The 14,051-nt window shown below is 41.2% G+C and overlaps 2 protein-coding genes across 2 annotated transcripts in view; both read left to right on the forward strand.

Annotated features, from left to right (window-relative positions):
• ppm1aa (protein phosphatase, Mg2+/Mn2+ dependent, 1Aa) overlaps positions 1-4,686 on the forward strand; it is a 35,379-nt gene extending 30,693 nt beyond the window's left edge. Inside the window, exon 6 of the mRNA XM_061063467.1 lies at positions 3,584-4,686. Within this exon, the coding sequence (XP_060919450.1) occupies positions 3,584-3,595 (12 nt within the window). The 3' untranslated portion in view covers positions 3,596-4,686. The remainder of the gene's footprint in view (positions 1-3,583) is intronic.
• A 6,645-nt stretch (positions 4,687-11,331) lies between these two features.
• six6a (SIX homeobox 6a) lies at positions 11,332-14,045 on the forward strand. Its single transcript, XM_061063392.1, has 2 exons — positions 11,332-12,350; positions 13,535-14,045. Exons 1-2 carry the CDS (start codon positions 11,779-11,781, stop codon positions 13,698-13,700), a joined length of 738 nt encoding a protein of 245 aa, XP_060919375.1. The 5' UTR covers positions 11,332-11,778; the 3' UTR covers positions 13,701-14,045.
• Positions 14,046-14,051: the final 6 nt, after the last annotated feature.

The raw sequence follows: 14,051 nt of genomic DNA on the forward strand, positions 1-14,051 counted from the left end.
CATCCTAGCATACTGGCCCATCCTGTAACGAACAGGGTCTACATATTTATGTTTTTTGCCAGAGAACCCTTGAAACACAAGAGGGTTAAAGTAAAGCGTGGGGAGGTCTTTGGACCATTTTCAATATTTCCCCCCTCTGTGCCCCATAGGGCAAGTGAGGGGCTGTGTATTTACAATAATCAGGTGACCAGAAGAAAATACTGTGGCCTTAACAAGCCCAAATTAAAAAAGAACATCATTTTCATTATGCAGTCAAACACAATTACAAGCAAATGTTTTCTCTGTAGAGCTGCCCCTGCTTTCAGGGTCTTTGTCCCTCGCTCCTTAGTGTGTGCAGAGAAAGGCCCCGGTGGTCAATGGGCAGCTGAGTGGCGTGTTCAGCGGAGGCCCACATCCTTAGCCCCCAGCGCAGAATGCGTTTTGTTAGAAGAGCAGCCATACATTCGAAGCAGATTTGTTGAATTAGAGACCGCAGCGGGAGACGGGAAAGCGGGGGGTAAGTGATGGGGAGGACTTGTTGCTAGGTGACTGACATACAACTGCAGCATGCCAGTTTTCAGAGCTTGGCACTCCTTGTCTGTTTTCCCTTTTATTTTGTTTTCTTCCTTATCAGCCCCCCTCCCTTTACCTCCCTCTTCCCTCCCTACTCCACCCTCCCATCAATTCACTTGTCTAGCTCTCCTTGTTGGTGAAGTGTAGATAATAAAATGAAGAGAATATAGACAAACAGGGTGAATCACAGAGGATTCGACAGTCACCTCTAGCACCTACTAAAAACCTAGTCATCAGCTTTTCAACTGTGTCAATACTTAAAAACCGTATTCTGCTAAGTGATGTGGGAAAGAAAACGCTTTTATGAGTGAAGTAAAGGTGCATTCCCTCATTCTAAAGTGTGTGTGTTTTGTATAGAAACTGACATAAAGCATTAGCCTCATGGAGACACTTTGTGCTATCAGCAAAAAAAAAAGAAAAAAAAAAAGTATTTTCCCGGGGCTGGTAAGTGACACACAAGGACAGGCAGGATTTCAACGAACCCCCACCTCGCTGCAAGCAGGCGATTTGCCACTTGAAACACTGATATTTTCACATTTTCGAATCTGAGCTGTGGCAATCACTGTTTGTGAAATTCTGTGAAAATCAAAATGCAACCAATAATTAGAGCAAATATGAGTTTGATTTGTCTGATAGACTTGTTTCATTTCCCTGAGCAGACACTTTCTTCAGCTCCACATTCGATAATGTTGTCCATCTCTCCTGACAGCCTGACTTTGCAAGTCTGACCACTTAACTTGTCAACCCTCCTGTCACTGCATGCCAAACATCTCAGACCCTTTCAGAGGTCCCTGTCGCACAGGTTAAGAGTAAAGAAAAAAGGGTAAAGAATTTTAGGGTCCAAATTAGTTTATTTTTTCTTGTGAAAATGTGTATTTACTGTCTGAATAACTGGGCTGGTATAGTGTATTTTTGATTGTAATTATAGTTTTACATTTGCAGCACTTCTGTTATCAAGAGTGTGAATAAATGAAATGAAATGACAGTGGCTGCTGGTGTTGCCGATTGTGGAGAGGTATTACCAGCACTCTTGGGCTCTCTGTTTGTCTAAAAATGTATTACACTTTCAGAATTTGACATTTTTTCCCCAGTCATCGTTGAACATCACATATTCATTCGATGCCAACGTTGGGTTTTGAGATTCAGGGTCATCAGGATGTTTGATTTCCCCCTCGGTGTCGCATCTATTTGAAGCTCTGTCTGAAGGTCAAAACCAAATACACCCAAATGAAAAAAAGCCATTGTTGATCTGTTTCTCCACCTTGTGCCTTTCCATTCCTTTTTAGCAGGAAAGCATCTTTCTTTCTTTGTGTTGCTGGAGGCTTATGAGACTATCAGGGCACAGGTGTGCCCTGAGGAAAATTCCCCTGCTCTCTGTAAAGGTGTATTATTCAGCACAAGGCCATGACAGTCTAAAAGCATCGGCAGGATTGTAAATGGTGATGCTAAAAACTGTCAGGAACCCACCAAGTCACAAAAAGAGAAAAATACACTGAATACAATAGCTTCTTTGTATGTGTGTTAAATTGTCTGGAACAATACGTAGTCTTCACATTTAAAAGCAAAATAACCCTTGATATAACTTCTCCAAGCTGAAGAGACTGTGTACTTTCCTCAGACGTTTTGTGGATTGTTTTTGGTATAATAATAATAATAAATATATGCAGTGAAGATAATCCTGCCCTAAAGACATTGTATTACATCTACACCATTTTTAAGAGTGAAACTGATTTTTTTTTTGTATCATCCATTGAAGCCCCTGATACAGTTGGTCGAATAGTTTAGTTTCCCAAAAAGACAAACATTTTAAAAGAAGAGATTTAAGTTGCAGCCATTCGCTCGCTTCATTTCATTAAATGAATGAAATTTCAAAACTTGAATAGTAATGTGACCAACATTAAAATGTATTGATGTGAATATTTTGTAGATAAAATATTTATGCAAATACACTTTAACACAAATCTATTAATGGAAAAAAATCACTCAATAAAGCGCTTTATTTTTGATTAATTGGACTTCCTATTTTTAGTTTTTATTTGGCACTTTTTCTTGGAACCATTGCAAGTGTTTTTTTTTTTTTAATGTGTTTCAAATGAATGACCTCAGGGCAGATTTAATTACGACATCTGATCTCGTATTTTGTGCTTACGCCTGTATGTGTGTGTTAACAGGTCTATGTGTTTATTTGTTTGGCAAAGACGGAGCAGGAGTACTAATTGATGAGCTCAGCTTGTTGTTGCAGCTGATTGGATTAGCAGCCACATCTCTTTGGTCTGGCTTTAATGCAGTGGTACCTCCAGTATGGTCTAAGATGCATGCTAACACAAGTTTTCTTGGCTCTCCCCGCTGCTGTCGCTGCTGATGTGCTGCAGTGTGCCAAACCGTTTGGCAGGACTTTAATGAAACTGTGTATGAGAAGTGAATAAACCAACTTGTTTCACATTTTTAACAGTGACATTGGTCATGAGCTCAGTTTTTGATACATTTATCTCCCTTTAATGCCAACTTTTCATCACTGATTTTATTGTGCATTTTGTTTGAACTCGACTTGAGCTGAATCATGTTATCTCCACATCCTGCCTCTGAAGCTTTTTATTGATCATGTCCTCTTCTCTGCTATCATATTATCACCTTTTGCCTCTTCAGAAAAAATCCACAGCTGACTTTGGCATCTTGCTCATTTACATTGACCCTGAATCCCCGGCCTGTCTGTTAAGTAGACTGATTTAATCTTCCCTGGCAGGAGCACCCAGAGCACCCCTCTGCTTACCCTCCAAACATGCATTTTTAATCACTATATTAAGATGTCACATAACAGTCTGAGCTCATCACCAGTGCCGCTGGCCATAGCAGATATGGATTCAGCTGTTTAGAGCAGTATTAGACCCCAGCCGCTGGCCATTAGAGGGTTAACTCTGGATGAGGATGTGGATGATGTATTATTTCTATGTAAGAGCTATACCAAGAGATAGTCCAGATGCTTGAAAAAATGTATTTAATGTATAAAAAGTATTCTTTGTGTGTTCTTCAGGAGATGCGTTAAAGTGCGCCAGAGAGGAGCAGGGACCAGCGAGGAAATAATTTGACTCATCTTCTCAAGCCTCCACAGGGCCTTGTCCTTGTAGCAAAAGACTGCTGATGCCACACAGTGGACCGCACACAGATAAATATTTGAGCATGTGTGAGTGGCGAAAGCGAGATGACTCTCAGCCTGTCAGTTGTGTTTGGAGTCGCAGCATCAAGCAGGGACCTGCTCACTGACACCGGGTAACTCAAGCAATGACATGAACACACACACATATATATTTTCTCTGTGTGCAGTGCATCCGCCTCTCTCTCTATGCACACAGATAGCCCTGTCAGCTAACTCCTGTCACAGGCTTCACCCTCTAGGTGCAGTGGTGAGCTTTGTACACACAGTGATCAGGCAGCTCGCCAGCTCTGCCTTCTCCTGCCTCTACCTAGACAACTCCCTTCATCCTAATGAGCTCTGTCAGAATGGCATTTGACATAAGCCATCAATAAAGCACAGCTGACAGACTCTAAGAGTATGGAAATCCAGGATATCCCTGTCCTCTGCCCTTCATAGTGAAAACAACTCCCATATAGATGGTGCAACATTTGTGATGAGCAGGCAGGTTATTTTATGTCCTGCATAATATCCTTGACTCAATTTGTAAAGGGTATTTTATTTTCTTGAATCATTAGCAGTTCTCACCTTGGAGCCGTTTGACGGTTTATTCAAACAGAACAATGTAGGACCACAACTTAAATGTATTCCCATTGTTGATCAATCTGTCCATCACTTTTTAAAATTATCTCATAAGTTGTACGGTTTATTAAATGCCAATTACTGTTGATCATTGTTTCCAAATTCTAAGAGGACATTTTCAAATGCACGTTTTTGTCGAAAACACAAAAGATATTCAGTTTTCTGTCAGCATGGAATAAAGAAAAATGATCAAATTTACATTAAAAAAAACAATTGAAAAAAAAGCAAGAATTTGGGCTTTTTTTTCTATCTTTGGACTTTCAAAATAGTTGAGGATTTATTAAACAGCTGACAAGTAATCAATTAACGGATAAAGGCCCAAGATGAAGTTCTCAAATGTATTTTTGTGTCTGAACCCAAAGGTGTACTGTCATCCAAGTATAAATAAAACATCAAATAAAGTCATTTAAGAAGATGAAATCAGGATATTGTTCCTTTTTTTTATCTGACAAAAAATCTATTTATATAATCATTCTAATACTTTTTAATTCCATTCTCTTTATTTTAAACACAATTAATTTGCAAGCTCCTTGAATAATAAAGACACAGTAGCCCATACATGTTCAATAGACTCTGAATGAAAGAGCTCTGTATTGTACCTGGAGGTTTCTCTCCGAGTGAGCCTTGCTGTCGCTCGCAGATTGCTGCTCATCTGTGGCTGGCACCAATAAAACTCTAGGATGAGGAAACAATTGTGTTTTATGGAAACTAATCAACTTAGAGGAGTCTTTTTGATCCTTGCCGTATAAGAAAGTGTAATGCAGTGATGAGTGTACCATTTACTATAAAGTAATTCTGAGCTCAGGATGAAGTCACTGCGCTTTGAGGGTCTCGCTATGAATCATTCCCTCGAGTTAATGGACACAATTCAGGCTTCTGTTTCTATCTTTTTTTCTTTCTCCGTCAATTTGCCTGAACAAGCGGGGTTGCTATTTGGGGAATGCATACAAATAACTAGATGAAATTATTCCAGGATGCCATATAGATATTATATTGTATATTGTAAAAATAAGTATTTGTACTTATTTTTCATACTAGAGCCTTTTTTACGCACTTACAACACATTAAATCGCACACAGACTATGTGTAAAGGTCACTGTTGCAAAAGCTGAGAGAGTGCAGACAAAAGAGCAAAGTCTGTTGCTAGAAGAGACATTTATTGACAGTGGTGTGTGTTTTTGTGTGTCTTTGAGGAGCACAAGCTCTTAGACAATGTGAAGTGGAGGTGAGGCCCAGGCAGCATGGCCGCAGCGTTGTGACCTGTGCCCTGACTCACGCATCATGTAGCTTCCTAGGGCCAGAGGACCCTCTGACCGTGATGAGTTTTGACTCCTGTCACCTTTGGGTGTCGTCAAGATCCTTTGACATGGACAGGATTATTTTTTTATTTTTGGAAAGTGTGTTTTTTTGGGGGGTTTTTTTGCAGCTTAAAACGCTGTATGGGTACCCAGTGTTCCCACCAGTGCGGAGACATTAAGGAGGCTTTCCAGAAAGAGTCAAGACACACACACAAAAAAAGAGGTTTTCTGTTTTCGCACACAGGCAGAATAATTGGGAAACCACTCATAGAGGCTTGTTCTTTAGAAACCTCCTGCCATGCTGACAATAATGGTGTAATAAATCTGCAACCTTCAATGAACTGGTATAATAATAGACGTAAAGATTAGGATGGTTAAGATGAATTGAAAAAATTGTGCTTATTATTTTCCATTGTAAGCCGTATGTATCGCAAAGGTGCGTTTGTTGGTGAATGAAATAGAAAAAAGGGGACAGAAATAATGTTAGTGTAGCTGCACAGGAAGGTCTAAAGTCATAATATTCAATCAAATCACCTGTCTTTTATCGTCACGTTCTTCTAATTCTTTTTAAATTGGTTGAATAGTAGTCATGACCACAAACCTTTTTCATTGGATGTTAAAAAAAACTGCACAAAAAATGTTGCTGATTGACAAGCAGCAATTGAAAAGAAAAGCACCCCACTGGACGCCAAATCTTACCTATGTTTGCTATGAAAAGCTCTGCTGTGTTCAGTTTCAGTTTGAAGCAGGCTGTATACCACTGTGCATGAACAGAAGATTTACTGTCCATCATTACCAGCTTGGCATTTTAGCTCTGACAGCCAAATGCTGCCTCGCGCACACACAATCACTTTTGTGGTGCAAGTGCTATAGGTGATGCCTGCATTTGTTCATTTGCAATTTCTCATCTCTTGCTCTGCCTCTTACACAAACACCCACAAACACAGATAATATATAACACACGGTGTGCAATATGCACTCTCCCTAGTTTCATTTAGCCCTTTATCTGGTGAGAAATTGACTGCATTCAAGAGTGTAATTGCATGCACTCTATAGTATGCTTCATAAATCTGTTTTCTTTTTAAGGTAGGTTTCAAGGTATTCCTGATAGCTTTTTGCCAAGGATTCAAGGTTTATTCTTCCTGTATTGTTTCTTTGTAACAGACAAAGGTAGTTCTATCATTCGACTTCTCGTGCGATATAGGTATATACAGATATAGATCTGACTTTTTTTTGCTGCATTACAAGAGAGAGTATGGTTTCCTTTTACAGACAGCAGATTGTCGAATCCTTTTTTTATATGTTTATGCTATACATTGTGTTAATGAAATTATAGTTTACATTGAGGACATACATTTTCACTTTTGCTATCAATCTCAGTTTTTAAATAAGGTTACTTATTCTGAACACTCTCGCAGTGTGAATTGGCGCAGTGGATTTAAGGTCATATCACATTCACTGGCTGTTATTACACTGGCTTGGCTGTGCTGCGTAGTATTTGCCCTGTGAAACAAAAGCTTGGGGGAGGAGTATGTGTGTCAGGGCAGGGCCAACCGTGTGTGTGTGTGTGTGTGTGTGTGTGTGTGTGCGCCCCCCACACCGACTGCTGTAGTGTATCGGCTCTCCTCTATCCATGTCAGCCGGCCTGTGTGACTGAACTGCACCGGATTACGTACACTGGGGGGCAATGGGTCAGTGGATAAGAAGTCTTCTCTGTTACCACAAATCCTCAGATTAAACGTAGCGTCGAGAGCTCGCGCTGCTCTTGAGGGCAAATGGGTCTGAAAACACAACTCTCAGAGAGCTTTGCCATAACCCCTTCTCGTCATGAGGCAACGTATGAGCAAAGTGACTCCTCTTTAAGTCCCCACTGCATGAGCCTGGCCTTTTAAATACATCCAGGTCATGCAGGGGTTACGGGGAGTGTTGCTGACATGATATCTTAATTGGAAAGTTAATCCCGTGCTGGGACAGCTGACTCTAAGTTAAAACAGTCTGCCTTGTATGGAGAAGTCAACATAACACTGAAGTCGAGCAGGCAGCATGTGAATGTACACCCTCCATCTTTGCTAAACAGAAGTGCACACCCACCCCAGGCTACTTGCAGCATACATATGCATTGTGTGCCACTGTTTTGCATCACTGCCTGCATTTCTTTATGCTATTTAGGTGCTTTAAACACAGAAGCAGCAAAGGATAGAGCTAGTTAACACTCAGATGATATAATGTGCTTCATGTGCCTTTCTGCGTATTTGCATATTTGTAGACATCTCTATATGTGATATAGGGAAGGAGAAGAAAAGTTGAAGATGCATGTAGGTCCGTATGGGACAGTGGCAGGCTGGCTGTTGGTGACAGGCTCATGTCGCGTCTCGTCTGCTCCAGTGATCCCAGGGAATCTGGGTCATTTCCAGCCTGTTCACATGTAACTATTCCCCACTCCTTCCCTCCCTCTGCCCAGGGACGGCTACGACCTAGCTACATGCTAATGATAACACAAAGTAAATGTCATCAACTCTCAAGTGGGAGGAAACTGCAACACATCTTTGTACAGTATCAATCGTCTCTTCACCTTAAGTCCTCTTTATGTTTATTCTTCAAACAAAGATGTGTGTTGAACTTTTTCTCCTTGTCATATTTATTTTCAAACTATTAGAAGCAGTTACTGTCCATGAATTGTTAATGACCCTTCAACATTACTCAGACTTTTGGAGGTCATTAATATATATTTATGAAGGCTTATTAGGGCTTAATCTTCAATTTCTAAATTATGGAAGAATTAGTTGGTAAAAGTCCTTTAGTATCTAGGGGAAGTCATGGGGCTTTCAGTCATATCACATGATATTAACAACTAATGGAGTTTTGCACCAGTTATGAAATTAAGGATTTACATTTCTCTAATCACTTTAAATACTTCTAGTAGTATTTTTTCACAAACTGTGACATTAAGAGATTATTGTCCTTTATGAAATCTGCAGACAGGTGATAAAATATCAGGAAAACCTTAAAATAGCAACAACCGAAACCAAATATGTTCTTTAACAATTGAATGATCTGTTTTTTGTTTTTTTGTCTAGATTGAGAATTAAGTGTCTGATAATGTTAGGCTCACAGTTTGAGTTGTCTTGTATATAATTGGTATACAATTAGGCAGTTGTTCCTGTTTTTGTCCACCATGTTTTCCATCAACACTGCTTTTTTAAAAGTCTGGTTCACCTGAAATGAATAGGAAAATGTGGTTATAACTATTCACTAAAATAAACCAGTGTTTATTAATACATGTTTCAAAAAGACACACCCCAACCAAAAGGTAAAATGTCTAATATAGAAATATACAAACTCAGTTTAGTCTCACAGAGGAGTGTCAGTGGGATCCATGAAACAAAGACAGAAGAGAAAAAATGATGTTTGAATGAGAGCCACTGTGCTGCTACGCTGAATGTGCGGAGATATTGGTGTCAGGAGGCCTACTATCCCTTCACAAGAGACACAGGCCTGGGTTACAGTAGAGTTTATAGCACGCAGGCTGAGTCTATTTAGGATGACATTTATCATTTTAATGGGGAATAAATGTACAGCCATAAGTTAGAAGATGGCCTGTTTTCCCCAAAATCTACATCTAGAGTGCAGCCCCCTGTTTATTAGCGGAGTGATCCTAAACACTCTGATTTGTAGAAACATGATTTCACCCTAAAAGAGAAATCGTCTCCAGACCTTCTTTTTTTTACTCATAAATGTTTAACATTGCCTTTAACCTAGACGTGTTGCTTACAGTGCACCGTCTACAATTGTTATTTCCAGCCCTCCGTTTAAAGGATCCAAAACTCGCCCATATTTTATTGATGCGGTGCTTCCTAGAGAAAGTATTGCTGTCCTTGTAAATTTAGGTTGGTACGTGAAGGCTGCAAAGATAAAATATTTACACACAGCTAAATATTTCAGAGCAGCACCTTGTCAGTTGCCTTCGCAATTCACTTCCACTGCTGCTACCCGAGATCTTATCCTTTATTTACCAATAATAACTGTATTTGGTGTGTAATATGGGTGAATGAATGGTCACCGAGTCGTCGTATTATCTGCCCATGGTTAGCACTCTATTTGCATTAAATTGTCAATTTTACTTTGCCGACGCGACCTATTTGTTTGTAAAATCAGTAATATTTATGACAAACAAATCCATCCGCGTTAAGAGATAATATGTAAATTGTTAATTATTAAGATTTATATTTTCATTTGTAATGCTGCTGCGGTTTCCATTAAACCAGCATGAGAATGAACAGCTTCCTGTGCAGAAGGCATTTCATAACCCCGCATTCAGACTCTATAATTCATGCAAAAAGAGCCCGAAGGGGATTCAGCTTGAGAGTGTGCTGCGTGCGTGCGCGTGCATGTGAGAGAGAGCCATAGTAGAGAGTGAGTGAGTGTATGTACAGGCTACGTGTGTGTGTGTGTGTGTGTGTGTGTGTGTGTGTGTGTGTGTGTGTGTGTGTGTGGGGGGGGGGGGGGGGGGGGGGGGGAGAAGATAATATCAGGCTTTTCCGTCAGAATGAACTTTACTACTGTATCCAGCCATGAAATAATCTGACCCGACACTTCAAACCATCTGCGCTATCTATCCGCCCTCTTATTTACTAAATCAGCCTGTGCACAAAACGGAGTGTGTCTGATACTAGAGCAGAGTAGCCTGCCAGGGCTATCCTAATCCTATATATAGCCTAAATAAATGCATATAAATATAAACAAGGCTTCTCCCCTGTTACTTCTTACAGGCATCACAGCCTGTCAGCAGCCTCACTTTACTATTACAACCATACTGTAAACAAAAGCACGTATAAGTTACACTGTGCGAGCTCAAGTCTGCAGGGATCACCATCAGACACACACACACACACACACACACACACACACACACACACACACACACACACACACGCGACTGTCAATATAACAGCAATCAATTAGCCCGTGTTCTCCAAAAGAGCATTTATTCACTACCCACATAAAAGAGCATGCATCATCATAACATAGACTCTGATATAACTTATTATGCTTAATAAATTATCACTTTTGTGAGGTTGAAAAATGCGGGAAGCCTCTACTAACACTGTTCAAGGTTGTGAAACAGAGTTGGCTGCAAATTCAGTCCTGTTGAAATAAAGGCCACGTTGACCCTTTTGAATGTTTTCTTTCCGCAGTCAGATAGGCCTATAGTAAATAACCAACTGTGGGATGTTTTTTATTTAAAAAAAAAAGAAGAGAGGGAAAAGAAATTGGACCTATGTCTACCCATAGGTTTATACAGCGATAGCATAAATTTAGCATAATATGATATGGAGTATTAGAGCATGAAATACCATTAATTTAAACATATTATTTTACGCCAAATTTAACACGGTCCACAGCTATGTTGTATAATTGTGTTTTTTTCCCCTGAAATTTAGAACTATTATGGAGGTAGGCTATTTGGCCTCGGGCAGGGCAGGGTGTCTTGGAAAGCTCGTTTTTACGAGCTCTAATCGCGTCCTGAGCTGTGTGTTTTCATATAGACTGAAGAGTCTTTACAAAGGCACATGGTGTTTTAAGCACGGTGGGGCAGCCAAACATTGAAAGGCGCGACGCAAAAAGGTCAAAATGTTTATATTATTTCTGAAAAGGGAGGTGCTGAGATCTCCTTTCCGCCTGATTGGCCGAACTTGACAGTGATTGACGTGCATCCATGGCAACCGGGCAGCCAATCTGCCAAGTCCAATAGGAAATCATCAGAGGGGGCTTGACTGTCTTTTTCTCCCCCCTTTAAAAAATACATCTCGCTCCGGCTTTAATTCTTCGTACTTTCAATCCAAGCCTACCTTGAAAAATACATCGCGTCTCCGGCTTTAGTTTCCGCACACTTTCAGCCCTTTGCCTGCCAAGTTAACCCAGCCTGAGGATGCGGTAGCTGGCCCCAGCTCAGCATCGGTCCTCCTCCGCGTCGTTTGGCGTTTGCATTTTTCAGACGCTGCTCAGACGATTGGTTCGGTAACTTTGGGATTGTCTTGTCTTTGGGGGTCTTGGAGAGCCTCGGCGCACTGAGAGAAGCGGCGGAGGAGTCGACGCGGAGGAGAGAGAGCAGGAGAGGAGAAAGGAGGGGGAGAGGGAAACACAGGAGAAGCCTCCATGTTTCAGCTGCCCATCTTGAATTTCAGCCCCCAGCAGGTCGCCGGGGTCTGCGAGACTCTGGAGGAGAGCGGAGACGTGGAGCGCCTGGGCCGCTTCCTGTGGTCGCTGCCCGTCGCGCCGGCGGCCTGTGAGGTCCTCAACAAAAACGAATCAGTGCTGAGGGCCCGGGCCGTCGTCGCTTTCCACACCGGCAATTTCCGCGAACTTTACCACATCTTGGAGAACCACAAGTTCACCAAAGAGTCGCACACGAAGCTGCAGGCGCTGTGGCTCGAAGCGCACTACCAGGAGGCGGAGAAGCTGAGGGGACGCCCGCTGGGGCCGGTGGACAAATACCGGGTGAGGAAGAAGTTCCCCCTACCTAGAACCATATGGGACGGAGAGCAGAAAACCCACTGCTTCAAGGAGAGAACCCGGCACTTGTTACGAGAATGGTATTTGCAGGATCCCTACCCGAATCCCAGTAAAAAGAGGGAGCTTGCACAGGCGACAGGACTCACACCCACACAAGTAGGAAACTGGTTCAAAAACCGCAGACAAAGAGACAGAGCGGCGGCCGCAAAGAACAGGTGAGACGGGTGCTTCTCTAGGGTTTATATCCGTGATAGTTGAAACACAGCCCTACTATTTGGACGTAGTAAAATAACTGTATCCTGTCATGTGATTTAAAAGTCATTCTGTTCAATACAGCAAAACAGGCCATAACGCACGCTGCTTGGAGACAGTCAGGTCTGACATCATTTCTCTGGATATTCGATTCAAAATCACTCTGATCCTGAAATCAAGGGGATATCTTGTTTTTCCAGAATAATGGCAGTGCATTTAAGGTCGATTGAAATGCAGATCCAGTGATGCTAATAAATAAAAAAATAAATATAGGCTAAGGATTTCCTGTAACATCCCTCAGTATTTTTATTGATTTAAAAAAAATAAAAGTCCTAGATAAATTAACTCTTGAATTAATGTAGCCTAAATAAGATTAGCACAAATCTGCAGAGCAACATTAGGGTTTACATTTAGTCATTTTATGTCCATTTTATTTTTCACCGAAGATCAACGCATCTGTTCTGATGTTATAGGCTAACTTAAGATGTATTCTGCGAGATAATAAGGTGTTATTTCCAATTACAATTGAAGCCAATCTTTTGAAAGGCCTTTTGCAGTGAGGGTCGAGGTTGTACTGCTGTGTTTGTTATGTTCAGCTAACGCCTCTTGTTATAACAATAATGAAAGGTAAATGCTATATAATCTGTAAAACCATGATAGAATAAAAGCCTTTATTTATTTAGCCCATATATTCTGTTATTCTGTAATAATTGATCTCGCTGTAGTAGGCTATACATGTGCACAGAATGTGCCATAAGAGTGCTACCTGTTTTAATAAGGAATATTTTCATTCATCCCTTAAAAAATAAGCCTTTCTATCTTGCGTATAATGTAATTTCATACACGTGTTTTTGTAAATGTGAAAGTGGAAAAAAAATCTGACAAGGTATTTGAGTTTTCTTTTTTTTCTTTATTGTTCCTGACACAAAAAAAGAGGAAAAACAGCCGAAATAGCAAAATGACCTTTGGTCAAAAAACATCTTTGGAAGAAGCTGTTTTGCAAGCAAGATTTTTTTTTTTTTTTTTGCCGTTTAGAATTAAAACGATGTCAGAAAAGGAATGGAGTTGTAGCTGCTATAGAGAAAAACACGACATGCACATTCAATGTCTTTATGTCATGTTGTCCCTGTGCCCTGTGCCCACGCAGGCTCCAGCAGCAGGTCCTTTCCGGGGGGTCGGTTCGCTCCCTGGCGGACGAGGACGGCACCGTGGACCGACTGGGCAACTCGTCCAGCCCGGAGGCCAGTCTGTCCAGCAAAGCAGCCGCTTCCGCCATCTCCATCACCTCCAGCGACAGTGAATGTGACATCTGACGGCCACAGCGAGGGTGTCGATGAATTACACGGGGATGCGACTGAGAGACAATCTAATAAAACAAGTCATAGTGCCTGCGTTGAGTAACAAAACACCATACAAACACACACTCACACATAAACTGATATTTGACGGGTGCCAAATCTGTGATCTGCGGAATTTCTAGGCCTATATTTTTGTTTGCGTTTTACCCACATGTGGATAACAGAACTTAACACGGACTGCACATAATTGACGGACTAATACATCAACAACCCGAGCTGAAAAGTAAAGGGAAAAAAGAACATTTACAAAAAATGTGGGGGATGGGATTGAAGCATCCGAGCGCCTAACCTGCTGTTCTCTGTGGG

The sequence above is a fragment of the Labrus mixtus genome, chromosome 18 (genome assembly GCF_963584025.1).
Source record: "Labrus mixtus chromosome 18, fLabMix1.1, whole genome shotgun sequence".
In the NCBI taxonomy this organism is placed as follows: Eukaryota; Metazoa; Chordata; class Actinopteri; order Labriformes; family Labridae; genus Labrus; species Labrus mixtus.